The sequence below is a fragment of the Saccopteryx bilineata genome, chromosome 1, assembly GCF_036850765.1.
Source record: "Saccopteryx bilineata isolate mSacBil1 chromosome 1, mSacBil1_pri_phased_curated, whole genome shotgun sequence".
In the NCBI taxonomy this organism is placed as follows: Eukaryota; Metazoa; Chordata; class Mammalia; order Chiroptera; family Emballonuridae; genus Saccopteryx; species Saccopteryx bilineata.
Window position 1 is genome coordinate 327,109,918 of NC_089490.1, and position 19,815 is coordinate 327,129,732.

Genomic DNA, 19,815 nt, shown 5'->3' on the forward strand with positions numbered 1-19,815 from the left:
ACCTTTATTTGCTGCTCCCTCTTCAGTCCACTGACACTAGTCTTACCTGTTTTTCTGAAGTATGCAGTAACCTCATCTGATTTCATTGTTCATAGTCTGGGGATTCTTAACCCACATTCTTTAAAAGTTTATTGATAGGATTCAGGGGATCTGCAACACCCTTAAAATTATTTGCAAGACTTAGTGTTTCTCTGTGTGGATATGTGCTTTCTAATGAGCAGTTGTATAGCTTTCATCTCTCAGAGGGGCCAGTGACTCATAAAAGTTGAGACTCCCTATTCTAGTCTTTCCTGATCCAGTCCACCTTATGTATTGCTGCTAAACTAATTGTCTAAAATCTCCAACAGCAGTTCATACATCATCATTATGATGTATGTATGTTTCATTTTCCCCCTCCCTGAATCCCAAAACCTGTAGACTCTATAGCATATAAGAGTGGAAGGGGACAGGCAGGACTAGCTGAAGACTTTCTGTGGATGGAGTTCATGATCCCTTAGCTGAACAAGTAAGAGTTAGTGGAGCAAAAAAGAGGTTCCTTAAGTAGAGGGAACAGTGAGTGCCTTGAATAACAGTTTAGTGTTATCAAGTGACCCAAACACTTTAATAGCCTTTTTATTCTGACACTAGCTGATGTGTGAGTATCACCACTAATCATATAATTCTACCTAAGTTTCAGATTTTCTAGACCTCTGCACTTCTCAAATTACCTGTGTGCTTTCAAACTTCAATTAGGAGTGACCTTGAATTCCACTTCTAGTCAGACAAGGCAGAGAACAGCATGATGAGGAGAATAGGGACCAGACTTGGGGTAGCTGGAAGAAGTAGCCATTGTGGATCCAGAGAGCTTGAACAAGATGTGCCGTTTGTGAGTTTCCAGATAGCGAGAGTTAAAACAAGGCTATAAGTCAAGAACAAGTAATCGAAGCCAGAGTCAAGGCATATTCACAAAGTTAAGGGCAATTGTCAGGTCAAAAACTGAAACACTGAAAACAGGGAGACCTGAACTAGGGATCAGCACAGCATTATGAAGTAGAAAGTCAAAGCCAGTAATCAAGTATCTTAGAGACTGAAAGCAGTGAAAATAGAGTGGAGAATGAATTTTATTGAGCACCATCTGCAGTGTTTAATAACTGGTTAACTAGCTCTCAGCTCAGCCCTTGAGTGTGCTTACATATTTCCTGTTGTGGCAGGAGCCATACCCATTGTGAAGAGCTTGGGACTTGCAGGTGGAAACAGGTAATAAGGAGCATTTAGCTCAGTTGGAATGTATGGGCATGAGGAAAACAACTGCTTTTGGCAGTGAAATCCTAACAGCTTGGCTACATTTAACATAAGATGCTTAAAGTGTTTATTGAAAGAAAGTCACTTTTATAACACATACTTGCTGTTTTGAAGCGCGGAAGTGTATGATTTTGCGCTTTCATTTAAAATTCTTTAAAATAAGTACAGATGCAACTTGCCTTATTATTATTTTTTTCTTTCTCCAGAATATGCCAGATCCCCACAACCTTCCAATAGTGGCTGGTTGGAAGAAATACCCGCTTTTTTTTGGTACTGCTGTATTTGCTTTCGAAGGCATAGGAGTGGTAAGGATTTCATCTTTAATATTTTATAAAATCTTAACACAGATTTATTTATGTAGTCAAGCTACATTAAACATGCATGTTTTTCTTTTTTGTTTCTATTTATTTCTAGAACATGATTTGCATTTTGGTATGATACACTTTAGTTACAGTTTAGTTTTTCCACTTACCAAGAGAATAGTGTGATGAACTTTATGTAAGCATCATTTTTAGCTCCGAACACCATTACCTCATAGCCAATCTTGTTTTATCTGTAGTCCATACTCTCTGCCCAGCTTGGATTATATTCAGACAAATCCCAAACATCGTATTTTATAGATTCGATTATTTGAAGTGAATTGAAATTGTTACAGTGGTAGTATTTCATAAGAAGAGTCGAATATAAATTCTCCCTTTAGATTTGTGCATAGCGTATTTGCTTTGAAAGATGATATTGCCATAAAGCTAATACCAAGAGATACAAGCATCGTGAGGATATTAAGATCTGAAATATTTCCATTCAAGATGCTTCTAGATTGTCTAAAGCCTAGATTGTGTAGACTTTTGGAAAACAGAATGTTGCTGTCTACTCCATAACTTGTTTCATAGTCTGACGGTTTGTTATGGGAATAAAATTACTTATCAGCATTCGTTTATATGAACAACAGACAAACTAGATCTAAAAGACAGTTTACACCATTTTAGTTGGGCTTCTGCTCTCTCTGAATTCTTTAGAGAATTCTCACAAGTTCTTACAGCTCCCTTGTCACTGTTACAGGCATATTTCATTCAGATTTTAGTTCTGTCTTTATCCACTAAGCTTTAGTTAACTGTTGGGCATTTCTGTTAAGTGCTATTTCTCTGACATCTCAAATTCAACAAATCCAAAGTCTGACAGACACTTTCTTATGCAAAACCAGCTTTGCTTTCTCACTTCCCTGTTTCTTTTAGTTTTCTATTACTCAAGGATAAACATTGGAATAATTCTTTTCACTGTGTCACAGTTTTTCTCATTCCAGTCAGTAATTAAGGCTTGTCAATTCTTCATCCATATTTCCCCAAATTCATTCCGTAGATGAGAGTATATGTAAAGTACTTCCAGTTCTATGTGACACGAGGGAGCCTTCTTCATACATGTTAATTTCCGCCCCTCCCCTCTTCCAGCTTCACTGGTTCCATCCAGGACCATAGCCCCTTTGTTTCAGGTCTAGATTATCTCCAGAGCATCTCTGTTCTCTCTTCTGTCAACCAGTTCATATTTGCATGTGGATCTGACTTACTCACCTGAAAAGTAGAAATAATATTAGAGTTATTATCTCCTAGGGTTATTGTGAGGATGATGTGCAATGCTACATGCAAAGCTTCTAGAAAAATATGTAGCACATTACAAGCATTGTAAGGCTAGTAGCCAGGGTCAGCATCACAGCCTCCTGGCCCATGCAGGTTCTCATTGGATTTGGACAGACAGTAATAAAACAACAGAGCCACAAACTGGTGGGCCATCATCTTGAATCCTAGCTTGCACCCGGCGGGCAAGTAAAAACACACACTGGGCTCCAAAACCCACTCATTCAGCGCTCACAAAGCTACTGACTTATCCGAGTTTCCTAGAATCAAAGGTTTCTAGCTCACCAGACTTATTCACCTCTGTTCCTCATCTCCTTCCTTCTCCCTGCACAAACTCTGCACAAACTGGCTTCTCTTTCAGCGCTCCACCATCTTGGCTGCCTCTTCTCTCCTCCACGTGGCCTTACTGTGCTCTCCAACCTGCTCTCTGCTCTAATGCTAACCTCAGGAACCGAGAGCAAGCTCCTGGTCTGCCCCACTTTATAGTGCAGAAATCAAAACCTTTAATCCAATATACAAAATAGGGAAGTCTCTAATACAAAGTCACTTCTCTGAGGCATGATAGGATTGTACCACCCCACATCAAAAAGGGTGGGAAAGGCTTAGTCCTAAAACCAAGCCGCAGGCTACAAGGATCCTGCCTGCCCACAGCCCGCCCCCAACACACATTAATATCACTTGGGTGATGGGCTCCTACCTGGGCAGCACCATCTTTAACAAAGTGAGCATAATACATTTTATCTGCCCAAAAAGCATTCAGTAAATAATTGTTATTATTATTATTTAGTGTCTCTGACAGTATAGTCAAATCATATGTCCAAAATCTCTGAAGATTTGCCTAAAAATATTTTAAGTTTAGACTTTTTATCTTTTCCTTTACTTTTTTATACAATGAGGATAATTTATTCATCTCACCAAACAAATAATAGATACAGATGAAAAGATATGGCAACAGTTATGGACATGTGTTATACATGAGTTACTATAGATACATATCTTTTTTAGCACTGTCTGGTGAGAGGCCTTATAAGCAATGATACCCCAGTAGCAACAAGCACATCAAGCACCCAGATCTTGATTTCTAAATACCATTCTCAACAAAAGAACCAAAGTTCTTTGGAGAAATGACTGATTCTGGGGCTGAGGCAAGGAAATTCGAGATGAGTCTGGAGCATCTTGCAGTGCCAGAAAGTATAGAAGTGCTCACAGAACAAAAGAATGGAGGCAGGTCAGCGGGACACGAATCAATCTGATAGCATTACCAGTGTCCGAAATTGGAGCAATATGAGTAACAAAATAAATACCGGAATATTAGATTCATACTCAAAGTATTAAAAATATGTGAACCCATGCTAATATAAGTGGTTAAATAAGTACATAATTAAATAGGATGGTTTTCCAAGTGTCAGGCCAGTAGCTGCAGTCACCATCAAAGCTGCCTGGCCCATGTAGGTTCAGGTTTAATTCAGACAGATGGTAAAGAAACTGTGGAGCCAAAAAGTGGTGGTCCATTTTCCTTTATTCTAGACTCGCACTCAGCAAGTGAGTAAAACACACAGCGGGAAACGCTTCCCTTTCCATTCAGGGCTCCCAAAGCCACTGACTCATCCAAGTTTTCCTAGAATCAAAGGCTTCTACCTTACCATTCTGCCATTTTGGCTGCCTCTTCCACATGGCCTCCCTGTCCTGCTACAGCATGGGCCCTTACCTCTTTACAAGAACGTGATCACTCTCCTCAAAATGGCCTCCTGGCTCCTCCTCTTAAAACTTTTTGGCAGGGCAACCCCCTCTTCCAGCACATATTAGCATAACCAAGCCCCTTCCCAAGCAAGAAGGGCAGTTAGCTGTATCATGTGAGGGCAGCATTCATCTTTAACAATAAGAGAAAAAATAACTTATCTGCCCAACACCAAATTATGTAACTATTTGCCCTCCAGGAAGAGTAGCTTAATCCCTCCTAGTCCCCGTAGTGTGGGCTGGCTGCATGAACGACTTGCTTCCAAAGAACAGAGTTGGATGAGGGGTCAGAGAAGACCTTCACAACCAGAGAACACTGGCCAATGTTTCCTTAACCAAGTGATCAAAATGAACTTGACCATTGAGAAAGCATGTTAATTACAAGTGTGATGAGAAGGGCATTTCACCTGTGTGATACCTGTTTCTAAAACCTCTAACCTCACTGTGGTCATGAGGAAAACATCAGTTAAATTCCAATAGAGGGCATTAAACTAAACACTTAGCCTATACTCCTTAGAACTATCAAGATAATAAGAAAAGATAGAGAAACTCTCACAGATCAGAGGAGACTAAGGAGACATGACGACAAAATGCAGTGTAGTGTCTTTGATGGCGCCCTGTAACAGAAAAAGGACATTAATGGAAGAACTAGTGAAATATAAAGAAAGTGTGGAGTTTAATGGTAGTAATGCACCAGTGTTGGTTTTTAATTGTAACAAATGTACTATGGTTGTCTAAAAATGTTAACAATAGGGGAAAGTGTTCAATTTTTTTAAAGCAAACATTTTTGCTTGCTAAAACGTGTTTAAATTTTTTTTAGAATTTAAAATCCATAGTGTAAAAATACATATACATATGTATATATACACATACACACACATATATTTGTGTGTGTGTCAGTGCATAGAACACCTAGCAAAAGAGTTCAACAATTATAAGTGTTTTAAAGGAAAAAGATTTGCTATAAAATATAGAAAGATGAATTGTGTATGTATAAGACAAGATACTAGATTGCTTTAAATTATTTGTATTATTTGCATTCTCTTCTTAGGTCCTCCCACTTGAAAATCAAATGAAAGACTCAAAACGCTTCCCCCAAGCATTGAATATTGGCATGGGAATTGTTACAACTTTGTATATAACATTAGCTACCTTAGGATATATGTGTTTTCAGGATGAAATCAAAGGCAGCATAACTTTAAATCTTCCTCAAGATGTATGGTAGGTAGATGTGAGTTTCTTAATCCTAGTTTGTATATGTTATAGATACAGTTTGCCAATATTTGATGATAAAAGTGCATTCTTGGATTTATGGTTTAAACTTATGAAATTTTTGCTGACTTCTTTATTTGTATTATTGAGAATATTTTTATAATCTTTGGAGGAGACCACCTATGATTTGAAGATCCTTGTGGGATTTTTAAAAAAATACTAAAGAATTGTAGGATGTTCCAAAATTGATTCAAGTAGAAGAGTAAAACTTTCTTTTTATATGGACACATTAATAAAAAGTTTTTACCACTTTCCCTTATTGCCAAAATAATCTTAACACTCTGCATTCCTGATAAAATAATATAACCTGTCACTTATGTCCCCTGCTATTTTACTGGTCAGTTTTAATATTATTTATACCCCAAATCCATTCAGAACACAAGGCACATCGTAAATAAGTTAAATAATATGCTGTCTTAATATTCTCTTTAATATTAGAACCATATTCTGCTAAACGAATCAGTATACAGGGTTATTCTTTCTTTCAGAGATTGGTTTCTAAAGATTGAAGAGAGACAATGGGTAGTGATTACCCTGCGTACTTACTCCCTTATTTATAATATGGAAGGTAACTCCTTAGTTTGGGTAAATACAGAGAGTAAATACAATATTGAATTAATGTCATACTGCCTCTGTAGCTGCTTAGGTCTGTGAAAACTTCAATGTTAAATATCTTCTGACCAGCTTCCGGAGGGAAGTTTGTCTGCAGTCCAGTCATCATTTGAATCTTGAGTCTTTATTAAGTCAACACTGATCAGAATAAGTGTATGTAAGAGGCCATTTAAGAAAGAGAGCATGTACCTGGAGTAGTTTCCAGGTTCCATAAGGAGCACACATGCTATGGGTTGCTCTTTGTTTTTAATTATAGTTTTACTTTACATAGCACATATTTTATAAATGTATTTCAATATGAACAACGTTATATCTTCCATTAACAAGATATATAGTTGTTTAGCATTATTTCATTAACTGTATTATAGTTTATCACGTTGTTTTCTTCAAACGTGCTTTATTTCTTTTTTGTTAATTTAATATGGACTAGAAGTTCATACAGCTTAATATTAAGGAATCATGGCTAAAAATTATAATAGTATAGTTTTTCTTTTCAAATACTATATAGTATCTAGAAAAAAGAATGGTATACAGTGTGTCTGTAAAGTCATGGTGCACTTTTGACCAGTCACAGGAAAGCAACAAAAGACGATAGATAATAATTAATATTGATTTCATATATATATATATAAAAAATAAGTGTCACTTACTAATGCATAGGGGGATGGTATGCAGTGAAAGGGAAACAGCTTTTCCCTTCCCTTACTCCCACGATGAATGCCTCGAGGGCTGGCTTACTGAGTTCTTCCTTGCTTGGCTACAGTGGAGAGAACTATTTATAATCTTTACTACTTTGATTCTTAAGGCATCAGAAATAAGCTGAAAGCCTAACTTTCAAGAAATTTTAATTTACGCTACACATTACTTACAAGTTGTCTGATGTTCTTATATGTCCTCATACAAATTCCTGTGGTTTTAGGAACGTTTTTCATCCTTTGTGGAGATACTTTACTGGGTAGATTCTTCTTGCAGTTCTCACCATAGCTGCTTGCGTAGAGAAAGATCGTTAAGAGTGATTGAAAATACAGATGTCAAACATAGAAGAACAATTGATTTTAAGAGGCTGCAGTGCTTTTCTTCAACACACTTATTTCTGTATTACTGTTCCTTGGTTGATGATTAGCTAGTACATGCACTTTCAAAAGACCCAAACGATTTTATTTCCCATTTTCATTTTGTGTAACGCCAAATGATAATGGTATATAATTAACATTGAATGGTATTAATAATAACCAAATTCTTAACCTATCCAACTTGTTTTGTATCAGTAGAAAATTATACTTGTATGCATAGTAATGTATTTTAAATATATTGTTAATCATATTTTAAAAACATGCAAGTTAAAAGATAATTAGAAAAAAAGTGTTCTAATATGTAAAGCCAGTATCCAGGGCCACCATCACAGCCGCCTGGCCCATGCAGATTCGCATTAGATTCTGACAGACGGTAATGAGACAATGGAGCCAAGAGCTAGTGGGCCATCATCTTTAATCCTAGTTTACACCCGGTGGGCAAGTAAAAATACACACTGGGCTCCAAAACCCATCTCCTTCCTTCTCCCTGCACAAACTCAGCACAAACTGGTTTTTCACTCAGCACTCCACCATCTTGGCTGCTTCTCCTGGCCTCCTCCAGGTGGTCTTTCTCTGCTCTAATGCTAATCTCAGGAACTGAGAGAGAGCAAGCTCCTGGTCTGCCCCACTTTATAGTATAGAAACCAAAACCTTTAATCCAATATACAAACAAGGAAGTCTCTGATACAAAGTCACTTATCTGAGGCATAATGAGATTCCTCAAGAGAGTGCACCACCCCACATCAAAAAGGATAGGAAATGCTTAGTCCCAAAACCAAGCCCCAGGGTACAAGGATTCTGCCTGCCCACAGCCTGCCCCCAACACACATTAATATAATCATGCCCATCCCAAGCAAGAAGGGCAACTAATATCACCTGGGCAACAGGCTTCCACATGGGCAGCACTATCTTTAACAAAGTGAGCATAATATATTTTATCTGTCCAACATAATAATAAACCAATAAGAACATTTAATTCTTAGTTACATATCAGAGTATATGAAACAGAAATCTTTCATTTATTTTGTATTTGACCATTTTGTGTTTACTTTAAGACTCAATCTGAGAGCTATATCCTGAGATTGTTTTAAAGTTAAGATTTTATTGTTGCCAGACGTAAGTTTTTTCTTTCCTCAACTATGCTGTTTGTAGTGTTTTCAAATCTGTTTCTACTCAGCTTTTTTTTCTTCTTCTTACTCCCATGATGAATACGATATAGGGGGAGACTTCTGAATTCTTTCTTGGTTGGCACCATTCAGAGAACTGTTTATAATCTACTACTTTGGATCTGAAGACATCAGAAATAAACTTAAAGCAATCTTGAGGCCTTTCTTTACCAAAAGTAGAATATTTTATGTTCCTTTAAAATGAATCCACTTTTTCCTAAGAAAGACTCTTCCCCATGTACAGTCCTCTTAGGAGGGAAAGCAGAAGTCTTAAGTAGGAAGATTGTGGCTGTTAATCCCACCTTTGCTGAAAGAGGATAAACGTGTCAGTCACTATCCCTAATGCTGCAGCTCATTCGATCCATAGTCTGCTCTCCAGTTTCTTTCTTATAAATACAAGAGTGATTGTGTTTTCTTTCTGATTGTTGTAAAATATTCAGAAGTTCAAAAAATACAACACAGTTTTGTTATTTGTAACATAAGGGAGTAGGTTCTACAATAATCCTCTGAGTCCTACAATTGTACATATTCTATGTCATTATCAATGTTTAAAAAATTTCTTTTGCCAGATAAAATGAATTTTTCCGAAGTCTTTATTAAGACACACATGCTGAGTTTTGACAGGAGGCTACCTACAATGTAGAAATCTAAAGATATTTATAAAACTGAAAATTGTTGTATTCTTTTGAAGCATTGGGCATCAAAAAAAGGATAAGTTTATTTGGACAAAACAACAACCCAGCCCAACTTTATCTCCCTTATTCACGCAACTTTAAAATAGGTGGAATTCCTATATAATCTCTAGTTTGAAAGTTGAAACCATTTAGATGCCCTCTGTTTAGACTTAAGAGTGATGAGATTTCTATAAGCTATGACATACCTATCAAGATTTTCAAGCAAGAAGAACTATCAATATGTAACTCAGAGTTCAATATAAAGTTTTTCTTCTATATGTAAATTGAGATATTAAAGACATACAGTATGCTCAGTTTTTTAAAAAGAAACACTAGCTCTTCATCAGGCTTAGCCGAACCTTCAGAACATTGCTGTAGTCTAAAATGAAATCTTTCCCAACAACGTTTCACAAACCTTTGCATGCCACTGTTTTCTAGGCTCGTCAAAATGAATTTAGGTCTGTTGTCTAGAACAGTGGTCCCCAGCCCCCTGGCCGTGGACTGGTACCGGTCCATGGGCCATTTGGTACTGGTCCGCAAAGAAAGAATAAATAACATGAAACGTTGTCAGAATAACAAATTTAAATACAGCCTGAATAATGAGGACATGCTCATTCCTCCTTTAACTTAGCCCAATAAATATCGTAAGTTCGACAATTATATTTAAAAATACCACAGTTTTTATGCTGGTCGCATAATTTTATTTTGTGCATTTATCCGTCCCACCCTAAAGGCCGGTCCGTGAAAATATTTTCTGACATTACACCGGTCCGTGGCCCAAAAAAGGATGGGGACCACTGGTCTAAAACGCAGATTTTCAACCAGTGTGCCACAAAGATTTTTAAAACTTTCAATACTTGACTATTTGTTTAGTTAGGGGCACTGAATTTGTTTTCCTTAGATATCCAGATGAAAAAATGACAACAGCGAACACAACCATAGCCATCCAGTATGAATGAGTCAAAATTATACTTATTTTTTGTCAGATTGGCCACAGATTTTTTTTATATACAACTGAAAGAAAATAAGTTATTTGATTTCTTTGGGCATTCTTTTTTTTAAAATTAATTTTAATGGGGTGACATTGATAAATCAGGGTACATATGTTCAGAGAAAACATCTCTAGGTTATTTTGACATTTGATTATGCTGCATCATCACCCAAAGTCCAATTGTCTTCCGTCACCTTCTAACTGGTTTTCTTTGTGCCCCTCCCCTCTGCCAACCCCCTTTCTCTCCTCCCCCCCACCCCGTAACCCCCACACTCTTGTCCATGTCTCTGAGTCTCATTTTTATGTCCCACCTATGTATGAAATCATATAGTTCTTAGTTTTTTCTGATTTACTTATTTTGCTCAGTATAATGTTATCAAGGTCCATCCATGTTGTTGTAAATGATCCGATGTCATCATTTCTTATGGCTGAGTAGTATTCCATAGTATATATGTACCGAAGCTTTTTAATCCACTCGTCCACTGATGGACACTTGGGCTGTTTCCAGATCTTCGCTATTGTGAACAATGCTGCCATAAACATGGGGGTGTATTTCTTCTTTTCAAACAGTGCTATGGTGTTCTTGGGGTATATTCCTAAAAGTGGGATAGCTGGGTCAAAAGGCAGTTCGATTTTTAATTTCTTGAGGAATCTCCATACTGTTTTCCTTAGTGGCTGCACCAGTCTGCATTCCCACCAGCAGTGCAGGAGGGTTCCCTTTTCTCCACATCTTCACCAGAACTTATTCTGTGTTGTTTTGTTGATGAGCACCATTCTGACTGGTGTGAGGTGATATCTCATTGTGGTTTTAATTTGCATTTCTCTAATGATTAGTGATGTTGAGCATTTCTTCATATGCCTGTTGGCCATCTGTATGTCTTCTTTGGAGAAGTGTCTATTCATTTCTTTTGCCCATTTTTTGATTGGATTGTTTGTCGTCCTGGTGTTGAGTTTTACAAGTTCTTTATAAATTTTGGTTATTAACCCCTTATCAGACGTATTGTCAAATATGTTCTCCCATTGTGTAGTTTGTCTTTTTATTCTGTTCTTATTGTCTTTAGCTGTGCAAAAGCTTTTTAGTTTGATATAGTCCCATTTGTTTATCCTGTCTTTTATTTCACTTGCCCGTGGAGATAAATCAGCAAATATATTGCTGCGAGAGATGTGAGAGAGCTTACTGCCTATGTTTTCTTCTAAGATGCTTATGGTTTTATGGCTTACATTTAAGTCTTTTATCCAGTTTGAGTTGATTTTTGTGAATGGTATAAGTTGGTGGTCTAGTTTCATTTTTTTGCAGGTAGCTGTCCAATTTTCCCAACACCATTTGTTGAAGAGTCTGTCTTTACTCCAATGTATGCTCTTACCTCCTTTGTCAAATATCAGTTGTCCATAAAAGTGTGGGTTTATTTCTGGGTTCTCTGTTCTATTCCATTGATCTATATGCCTGTTCTTATACAAGTACCAGGCTGTTTTGAGTACAGTGGCCTTGTAGTATATCTTGATATCAGAAGTGTGATACCTCCCACTTTATTCCTTTTCAAGATTGCTGAGGCTATTCGTGTTCTCTTTTGGTTCCATATGGGCCACAGAATTTTAGTAATTGGTTTGTGTACTATAAGATGAAAAGTTTGAAAAACCACTGGTCTGGAAATTTAGAGATCGGTTGGTCTTTTTTTTTTTTTTTATTATTATAAACAAGCATTTAGTAATACACCAGCCTTAGTTTGTGCTGGTTTTCCTATCTGAACATTAACAAGGCTAGATTTATATTGATAGCAATGTAAATGAACCTGTGAGGCATTATGCTAGTAAACCAGACAAAGACAAATACAAATATCACTTATATGTGAAATCTAAAAAAAAACCCAAAACATATCAACAGTAGCTAGGTTGTTGCTGTAGGGGAAGAGAAGAAAGCTTGGTAAAGGGTCTGAGGATCTAATGTATGACATGTCGACTATAGATGACAGTACTGAATTGTATAATTGAAATATGCTAAGAGAGTAGAACCAACATGTTTTCACTAAAAAAAAGCCAAAAAGTAAATATGTGAGGTGATGGGTCTATTAATTAACTTACTGTGAAAGGATATGTAAACTGTGAAAGGATACATATCAAATTATCATGTTGTAAACTTTATAGTACAGTTTTATTTTTAAGTTGTACCTCAGTAAAACTGGAAGAATATGACTAAATTTTGAATTTTTTAACAGGTTATATCAATCAGTGAAAATTCTGTATTCCTTTGGCATCTTTGTGACGTACTCCATTCAGTTCTACGTGCCAGCAGAGATCATTATTCCTGTGGTCGCATCCAGATTTCAGGCTAAATGGAAGCGTGTCTGTGAATTTGTGATACGGTCCATCTTAGTTAGTATTACTTGTAAGTATCACTACATATTTATATCATCATATTTTTTTATTTTTGAATTTCATATACTGAAGCAACCTACAAAGTATATTTTAAAATATTTTTAAAAACAATTTTACTCAGCTGGAATACTTGTTGGTTTAAAAATTTGTTATTCTACTACTATATAAGAAAAACACAACCAGATACTATAGCATTTAGAAGAACAAATCAAAGTATTATTTTGAAACTGACATCAGTGGTGATTAAAATGTAAGTACACTGCTCACAAAAATTAGGGGACATATTATCGCTTCATATTCATTTTGAAATATCCCCTAATTTTTGTGAGCAGTATATATTTAAGTCAAATGCATAAGGGACTCCTTATATTGTTGATATATATTTTACTTTGGCTTTAGTTTTTCTCAGTTTTTTTTTCTTTTATCTGCTAAATTTTGTATATTTAACAGTTTAACTCTCCATGACTACCTATGGGAATAGGATTTGTTTTGGCCTTTAATAATTTCAGTGGCTTCTTTTACTTATTATTTGGAGCATATATAATGTGTTATTCAGATTTCACATTAGAAAGTGCCTCCACAAGCAGTAATAATGGAGACTTAGGGAAAGGAGTTTGAGTTTGGTGTGAGTTTTGAAGTCACACCTACCTTATGGATCAAACTCAGGCCTACCGCTACTTGTTGGTGTCTGTAGGGACGTTGCATACCGTGTTTGAGCCCCTCTTTCTTCAACTAAAAATAAAGGGAAGACTTTCTTACGGCACTTTTGTAGAGTTTAAAAATATTAACAGTAACTAGAAGTTACTATTGTCACCATTATTATAACTACAAACAGAAGGGTAACTGCAACACTAAACTAATGGGATTACCAGGGACCAGATGACTGGTGTTCTGCGGGAACAATCCACTTTGGAAATTCCTTGGAAGATATTCATAACCATGTTGGCTCATTCAAGGTTAGAGGATGATAGAGCTAGACATTCTAGGCAACTCTGTAAATTGTATTGAGCGGCTTATGCCTAGATTTATAGAACTGAGTGTATTACATCTTGTTTGAAGAAAAAGCAAAGCTGGCCTGACCTGTGGTGGTGCAGTGGATAAAGCGTTGACCTGCATATGCTGAGGTCGCCGGTTTGAAACCCTGGGCTTGCCTGGTCAAGGCACATATGGGAGTTGATGCTTCCTGCTCCTCCCCCCCTTCTCTCTCTTTGTCTCTCTCCCTCCTCTCTCTCTCTCTCCTTTCTAAAAAAAAAATGAATAAATAAAAATAAATAAATAAATAAATAAATAAATAAATAAAAAATGTTTAAAAAAAAAGAAAAAGCAAAGCTGGTTAAAGTAGATAAAACTTTTTTTTCAAAGCAATCATTTTTATTATAGTTGGCATACATATTAGTTTCAAGTGTGCAACATAGTGATTGGACATTTATAAATCTTATGCTCTGCTTACCACACTGTCTAGACAACATCTGTCCATGCAAATGTATCACATTATTATTGACTATACTCCCCTTAACCTTTTTCATCCACCTCTCTACACATCTTCCCTCTGACAACCATCAATTGGTCCTTTGTTTCCGTGAGTCTGTTTTTGTCTGACTGTTTAAAAATTCCACATATAAGTAAAATGATACAGTATTTATCTTTGTCTAGCTGACTTATTTTAGTTAACATAATACCCTCTAGGTCCATAGATGTTGCTGCAAATAGCAGGATTTCTTTTTAATTGATGCATATGTACCATATCTTCATTATTCATTCATCTATTGACAGATACTGCCATTGCTTCCATATTATTGGCTGTTGTAAATATGCTGCAGTGATCATAAGGGAGCATGTATCTTTTCGGATTAGTGTTTTTCTTTTTTTAGGATAAATACCCAGAAATGGAATTGCTGGGTGATACGGTAGTTCTATTTTAGTTTTATGAGGAATTTCCATACTGTTTTCCAAAGTGGCTGTTCCAATTTCCAGTCCCACCAACAGTTCACCAGTTCCATTTTCTCCACATCCTTGCCAACACCTGTTATTGTTGACTTTTTGATAATACCCATTCTGACTGGTGTGAGGTGGTATCTCGTTGTGATTTTCATTTACACTCCCCTGATAGTGATGTTGAACATTTTTCATGTCTGTTGGCCATCTGTATGTCCTCTTTGGAGAAATGTCTGTTTAGGTTCTCTGTTCAGTTTTTGATCTAATTGTTTATTTTTGATACTGAGTTGTATGGTGTTCCTTAATATATTTTGGATATCAGTCTCTTATTGGATATATCACTTGCAAATATATTCTTCTGTTCAGTAGGTTTTGTTGGTTTTCTGTGCTGTGCAGAAGCTTTTTAGTTTGGTGAAATCTCTTTTTTTTATTTTATTTTTGTTTACCTTGCTTGAGGAGACTTATCCAAAAATGTATTACTAAGACTGATATCACATAGCTTACTACCTATGTGTTCTTCTGGGATTTTTATGGTTTTAGTCTTACATTTAAGTTTTTAATCCATTTTGAGTTTTATTTTTATATATGGTATAAGGGAATAGTTCAGTATTCCCAACACCACTTATTTAAAAGACTGTTATTTCTCCATGTAGACTGACCGTATAAGGTTTATTTCTGAGCTCTCTCTTTTGTTTCATTCATCTATGTGTTGGTTTTTTTCCAGTACCATTCAGTTTTATTATAACTTTGTAGTATAGTTTGACATCAGGGAGTGTGAAATCTGCAACTTTGTTCTTTTTCAAGCTTGTTTTGGCTTTGTGTGTGTGTGTGTGTGTGTGTGTGTTTACATACAAATTTTAGGGTTATTTGTTCTAGTTCTAAGAATAATGCCATTGGTATTTTGGTAGGGATTGCATTGAATCTGTAGATTGCTTTGGGTAGTACGTCATTCTAATGATATTATTCCTTTCAATCTGAGTATGGTTTATCTTTCCACTTATTATGTCCTTTTTAGTTTCTTCAGTGTCACAGTTTTCAGAGTATAGGTCTTTCACCTTGGTTAACTTTATTCATAGATTTTTTTTTTTTGATGCAGGTGTAAAAGGGATTTTTTATTTAATTTCTTGGGATGACACTGGTTAATAAAATTGTACAGGTTCAGGTGCACAATTCCACAACACATCATCTGTACACTGTATTGTGTGCTCCCCACCCCGTGTCAGTCTCCTTCATCATCATTTATCTCCTTTATACATCCCTCCACCTCCCTCCACCCCCCCTTCCCTGGCAGTCACCACACTCTGTATCCATGAGTTTTCTTTTTCATTTTTAGCTCAATCCTTCTAGCCCTCTCCTCACTGCTCTCAGCCTGCTAAATAAGATTTTCTTAATTTTTCTTATCATTATTAGTGTCTAAAAATGCAACAGATTTGTGTAAAGTAATTATGTATCCTGCAACTATACTGAATTTATTTTTTTTCTGGCAGACTCTATGATTTTCTGTATATAATATCACATCATTGGCAAATAGTGACAGTTCCTATGAGTTAGGTGAGATGGCTCTTTCTCCCAATCTTGAAAAAATGGTCTGTGTATAAGTTGCTTCCGCGTAGGCTCTGGGTTGTTTGGTCTGAGAGGTTGGTGAGAGTGGGGTGGGGTAAGGGGCTGGGGGCTGTGGAGTTCCTGGGTGCTGCCTGGCCAGAGTTGCAGACTCTGGGTGGTACAGCCTGGTGTGTTTGGGGTTCCCACTGTGCCGGGTGAGGCGGGCAGCAGCCCTGTAAGTTAGTGCTGAGCCCTGCCGATTCTGCTTTTGATCCGGGTAGGGCAGCCTGGTGGGGCCTGAGGAAACCCTGCTGCTTGGACTGACGGCTGGTGGGTTTGGGCTGGAAGCCCTGTGTAGACCTGAGGTGCAGCAGCACTCTCCCTCTTACTGGGGTGCAGGGGGCACTTTGTGCCGTGCACACAAGGCTCGCCCTGTTGTTTTGATTGACTGCCGAGAGAGCCTAGTCAGAGAGCTAGACCACCCTATAGGCATGATTGCAGCAGCACCCAGTTTCTTCTCACTCTAGGCAGGGCTGCCCAGCGTGCAGAGCTGGGGCCCTCTAGTGGTTCTGCTTCTCCCGGAGGGTCAGCCCAGTGGGTGCATGCGGCAGTGACCTGTTGAAGGGGATCCTCAGCACCCTGTTGGGCTGGCTGATTATAGCTCCAGCTGTGGAGAGGCCCTGTGCACACTCTTGTTTCCTGTTGGAGCTAGTTCCAGAGGGATGGCTGGAGACGCTCTACTACAGCCCTGGAGGTCAGCCAGAGCCCCTGGTGGAGCTCCCATTGGGTATCCAAGCTCAGGAAAATGTGAACAATGTTGCTCACTGGCTCCTCCGTTCCTGATGGGTTCCTTCGGATTTCTGTGGGCTCCCACAGTTCCTTATTCTTCTCTATGTGGTCTCTCTTTCTCGTCTCCGTTGTACAGAAGCTGTTTAGTTGTCTCTCCAGAAGAATTGCTCTAAATATAGATGCACATTAGGGCATTTGGTGTGTTCATGGGAGGGGCAGGCTCCATGTCCTCTTTCTCTACCATCCTGGATCCACCTCCTACAGTTATGAAAACGAGGAAGTTAACATTGATACAACGCTACTAACTAATCCATAGACCTTATTTTGATTTTTCTAGTTTTCTCACTAATACTCTTTTCTGATCCAGGAACCAGTGCAACATGCCACTTGATTTAGTCATCATATCTACTTAGTTTCCTGTCATGTTGACAGTTTTTGTCTTCTTATTTCACCTTGACCCTTGTGAAAGTGTCCATAATTTTGTAGAATTTCCTTCGATTTAGATTTGTCTGATGCTTACTTTGATTAGGTCAAAGTTAAGCATTTTTAGTAAGAATTCCACATGAGATGCTTTGCACTTCCCAGTGCATCACAACATATCTTATTAGTGTTGATGTTAACTTTGATCGCTCCGTTGAAGTGGTGTTTGAGAGATTTCTCCCCTGGACAGAAACTTTTTCCCTTTATAATGATCCTGTGGGAGATACTTTGAGACTCTGCAAATACTATGTTCTCATGCAGTTTTGCCCTCTAATTTTAACATCCTTCAGTGACTTTCCCTACAATGGTTATCACTGTGGTGCTTAATAATGATTTTCTATTTCTATTGTTCCTTCTATTTGGTTAATTCAAACTCCGTTGTAAGGAATAGCCCTCTCTTCTCTCTCATTTATTTAATGATTTATTTATATCACACCATCATCTTCAGTGAGTTGAATGACAGAGTAATGGAAATGCTTTGAAAATAAAATGTCCAAATTTCTTTTTATATATTTAAATGGGAAGAGGGGAGATAGAGAGCCAGATTCCCACATGCACCTTGACTGGGATCTACCTAGCAACCCCTATCTGGGGCCAATGCTCTGCCCATCTGGGGCCGTCCTTGCAACCATGCTATTTTTAGCACCTGAGGTGGAAGCTCCACAGAGCCATCCACTATGCTTGGTGCCAGCATTCTTGAATCAATAGAGCCATGGCAATAGGAGGGGAAAAGAGAGAGAGAGAGAGAGAAGGGGGAAAGAGAGGGAGAAGAAGCAGATGGTCACTTTTCCTGTGTGTCCTTGGGACTTCCACATGCTGGGTTGACACTTTACTGCTGAGCCAACTGGCCAGGGCCAACTATACAAATTTCTTTGCCCAGAATCTCACAGCCAAAAATTAAAAGTTTTTTATATACTGAATTCTATTAACAAGTTAAAGTCCAACCAGTGTCACTGTTTTCTTTGTCTTCATTTTTAAGCTCACAACAAAATATGACATATTCTTCCCAAGGAGTTAGTAGTGCCTCATTGCATTAATTTCAATGTTTTGAAAATATCTGTATGTCATATTTATGTAAGTATTCCATATTTAAATAAAGATGTGTAATTTCATTTTCTAGGTGCTGGAGCCATTCTGATTCCTCGTTTAGACATTGTGATTTCCTTCGTTGGAGCTGTGAGCAGCAGCACATTGGCCCTGATCCTACCACCTTTTGTTGAAATTCTCACATTTTCTAAGGAACACTACAATATATGGATGATCCTGAAAAATATTTCTATAGCATTTACTGGAGTTGTTGGTTTCTTGCTAGGAACATATGTAACTGTTGAAGAAATTATTTACCCTACTCCTAAAGTTATATCTGGTACTCCACAAAGTCCTTCTCTAAATTTGAATTCAACATGCTTTACGCCTGGTTTGAAATAGATGATGTGGAATTATGAGCCTTCTACTTTTTTTCAGCCTCAAGTCTGAAAACTGATTAAAATAAGAACTAGTCGAATACATTGCCATATACTTAAAAACAGAACCAAACTATTTTCTTTTGGCATGATACTGATATTTTGGCAGTAAATTGTAATTCTTTACCAGCAGTGGTAAGCTATAACAGACTCTTGGTTTTAACTATTAGCAATAATTTTTTATAATTTAGTTTTGAAAATTGAAAAAATCAAAATAAGCCCTGGCCAGGTAGCTCAGTTGGTTAGAGCATGGTCCTAGTACACCAAGGTTGCAAGTTTGATTCCTGGTCAAGACACACACAAGAATCAACCAGTGAGTGCCCAAATAAGTGGAGCAACGAATCAGTGTCTCTCTCTCTCCCTCCCCTCCCTCACCTGTTCCCCTCTTTCTCCTAGAAATCAATCAATATAAAAATAAATAAAAAAATTTAAAAAACCTGCAGGCTGGCTCCTGGACACTAAGCCTGGGGGCAAACATCAAAAAAAAAAAAAAGGAAAAAATTAAAATGTTAAACAATTAAAGAATAAAAAGACTCTGTTGTTATTTTTTCGGTCAGAAATACTTTAACCAAGATCCTTTAATCCCCATTGCTATTTGCAATCCAGTTGAGGAGAGAACAGGATTTCAACAATAAGGCAATTAAAGGCAAATAAAAAACTCTAGACCATCCCAGTGAATATCAAAGCCTACTTTGTGTATAATGTAAAAGTATCTTGATTATGTTTTGATTAGCCACATACTTATGATTAATCCCTGGAAGTATAGAAACTCTTATTAACCATAATGTTAGCATCAAAA

General features: G+C 37.3%; 1 protein-coding gene across 2 annotated transcripts in view; it reads left to right on the forward strand.

Annotated features, from left to right (window-relative positions):
* Positions 1 to 19,523, forward strand: part of SLC36A4 (solute carrier family 36 member 4) — a 39,957-nt gene extending 20,434 nt beyond the window's left edge. For both annotated transcript variants that reach the window (XM_066248465.1, XM_066248470.1), the window contains 4 exons: positions 1,488 to 1,586; positions 5,698 to 5,867; positions 12,648 to 12,817; positions 18,674 to 19,523. In XM_066248465.1, the coding sequence (XP_066104562.1) occupies positions 1,488 to 1,586; positions 5,698 to 5,867; positions 12,648 to 12,817; positions 18,674 to 18,981 (747 nt within the window). In that variant the 3' untranslated portion in view covers positions 18,982 to 19,523. The remainder of the gene's footprint in view (positions 1 to 1,487; positions 1,587 to 5,697; positions 5,868 to 12,647; positions 12,818 to 18,673) is intronic.
* Positions 19,524 to 19,815: the final 292 nt, after the last annotated feature.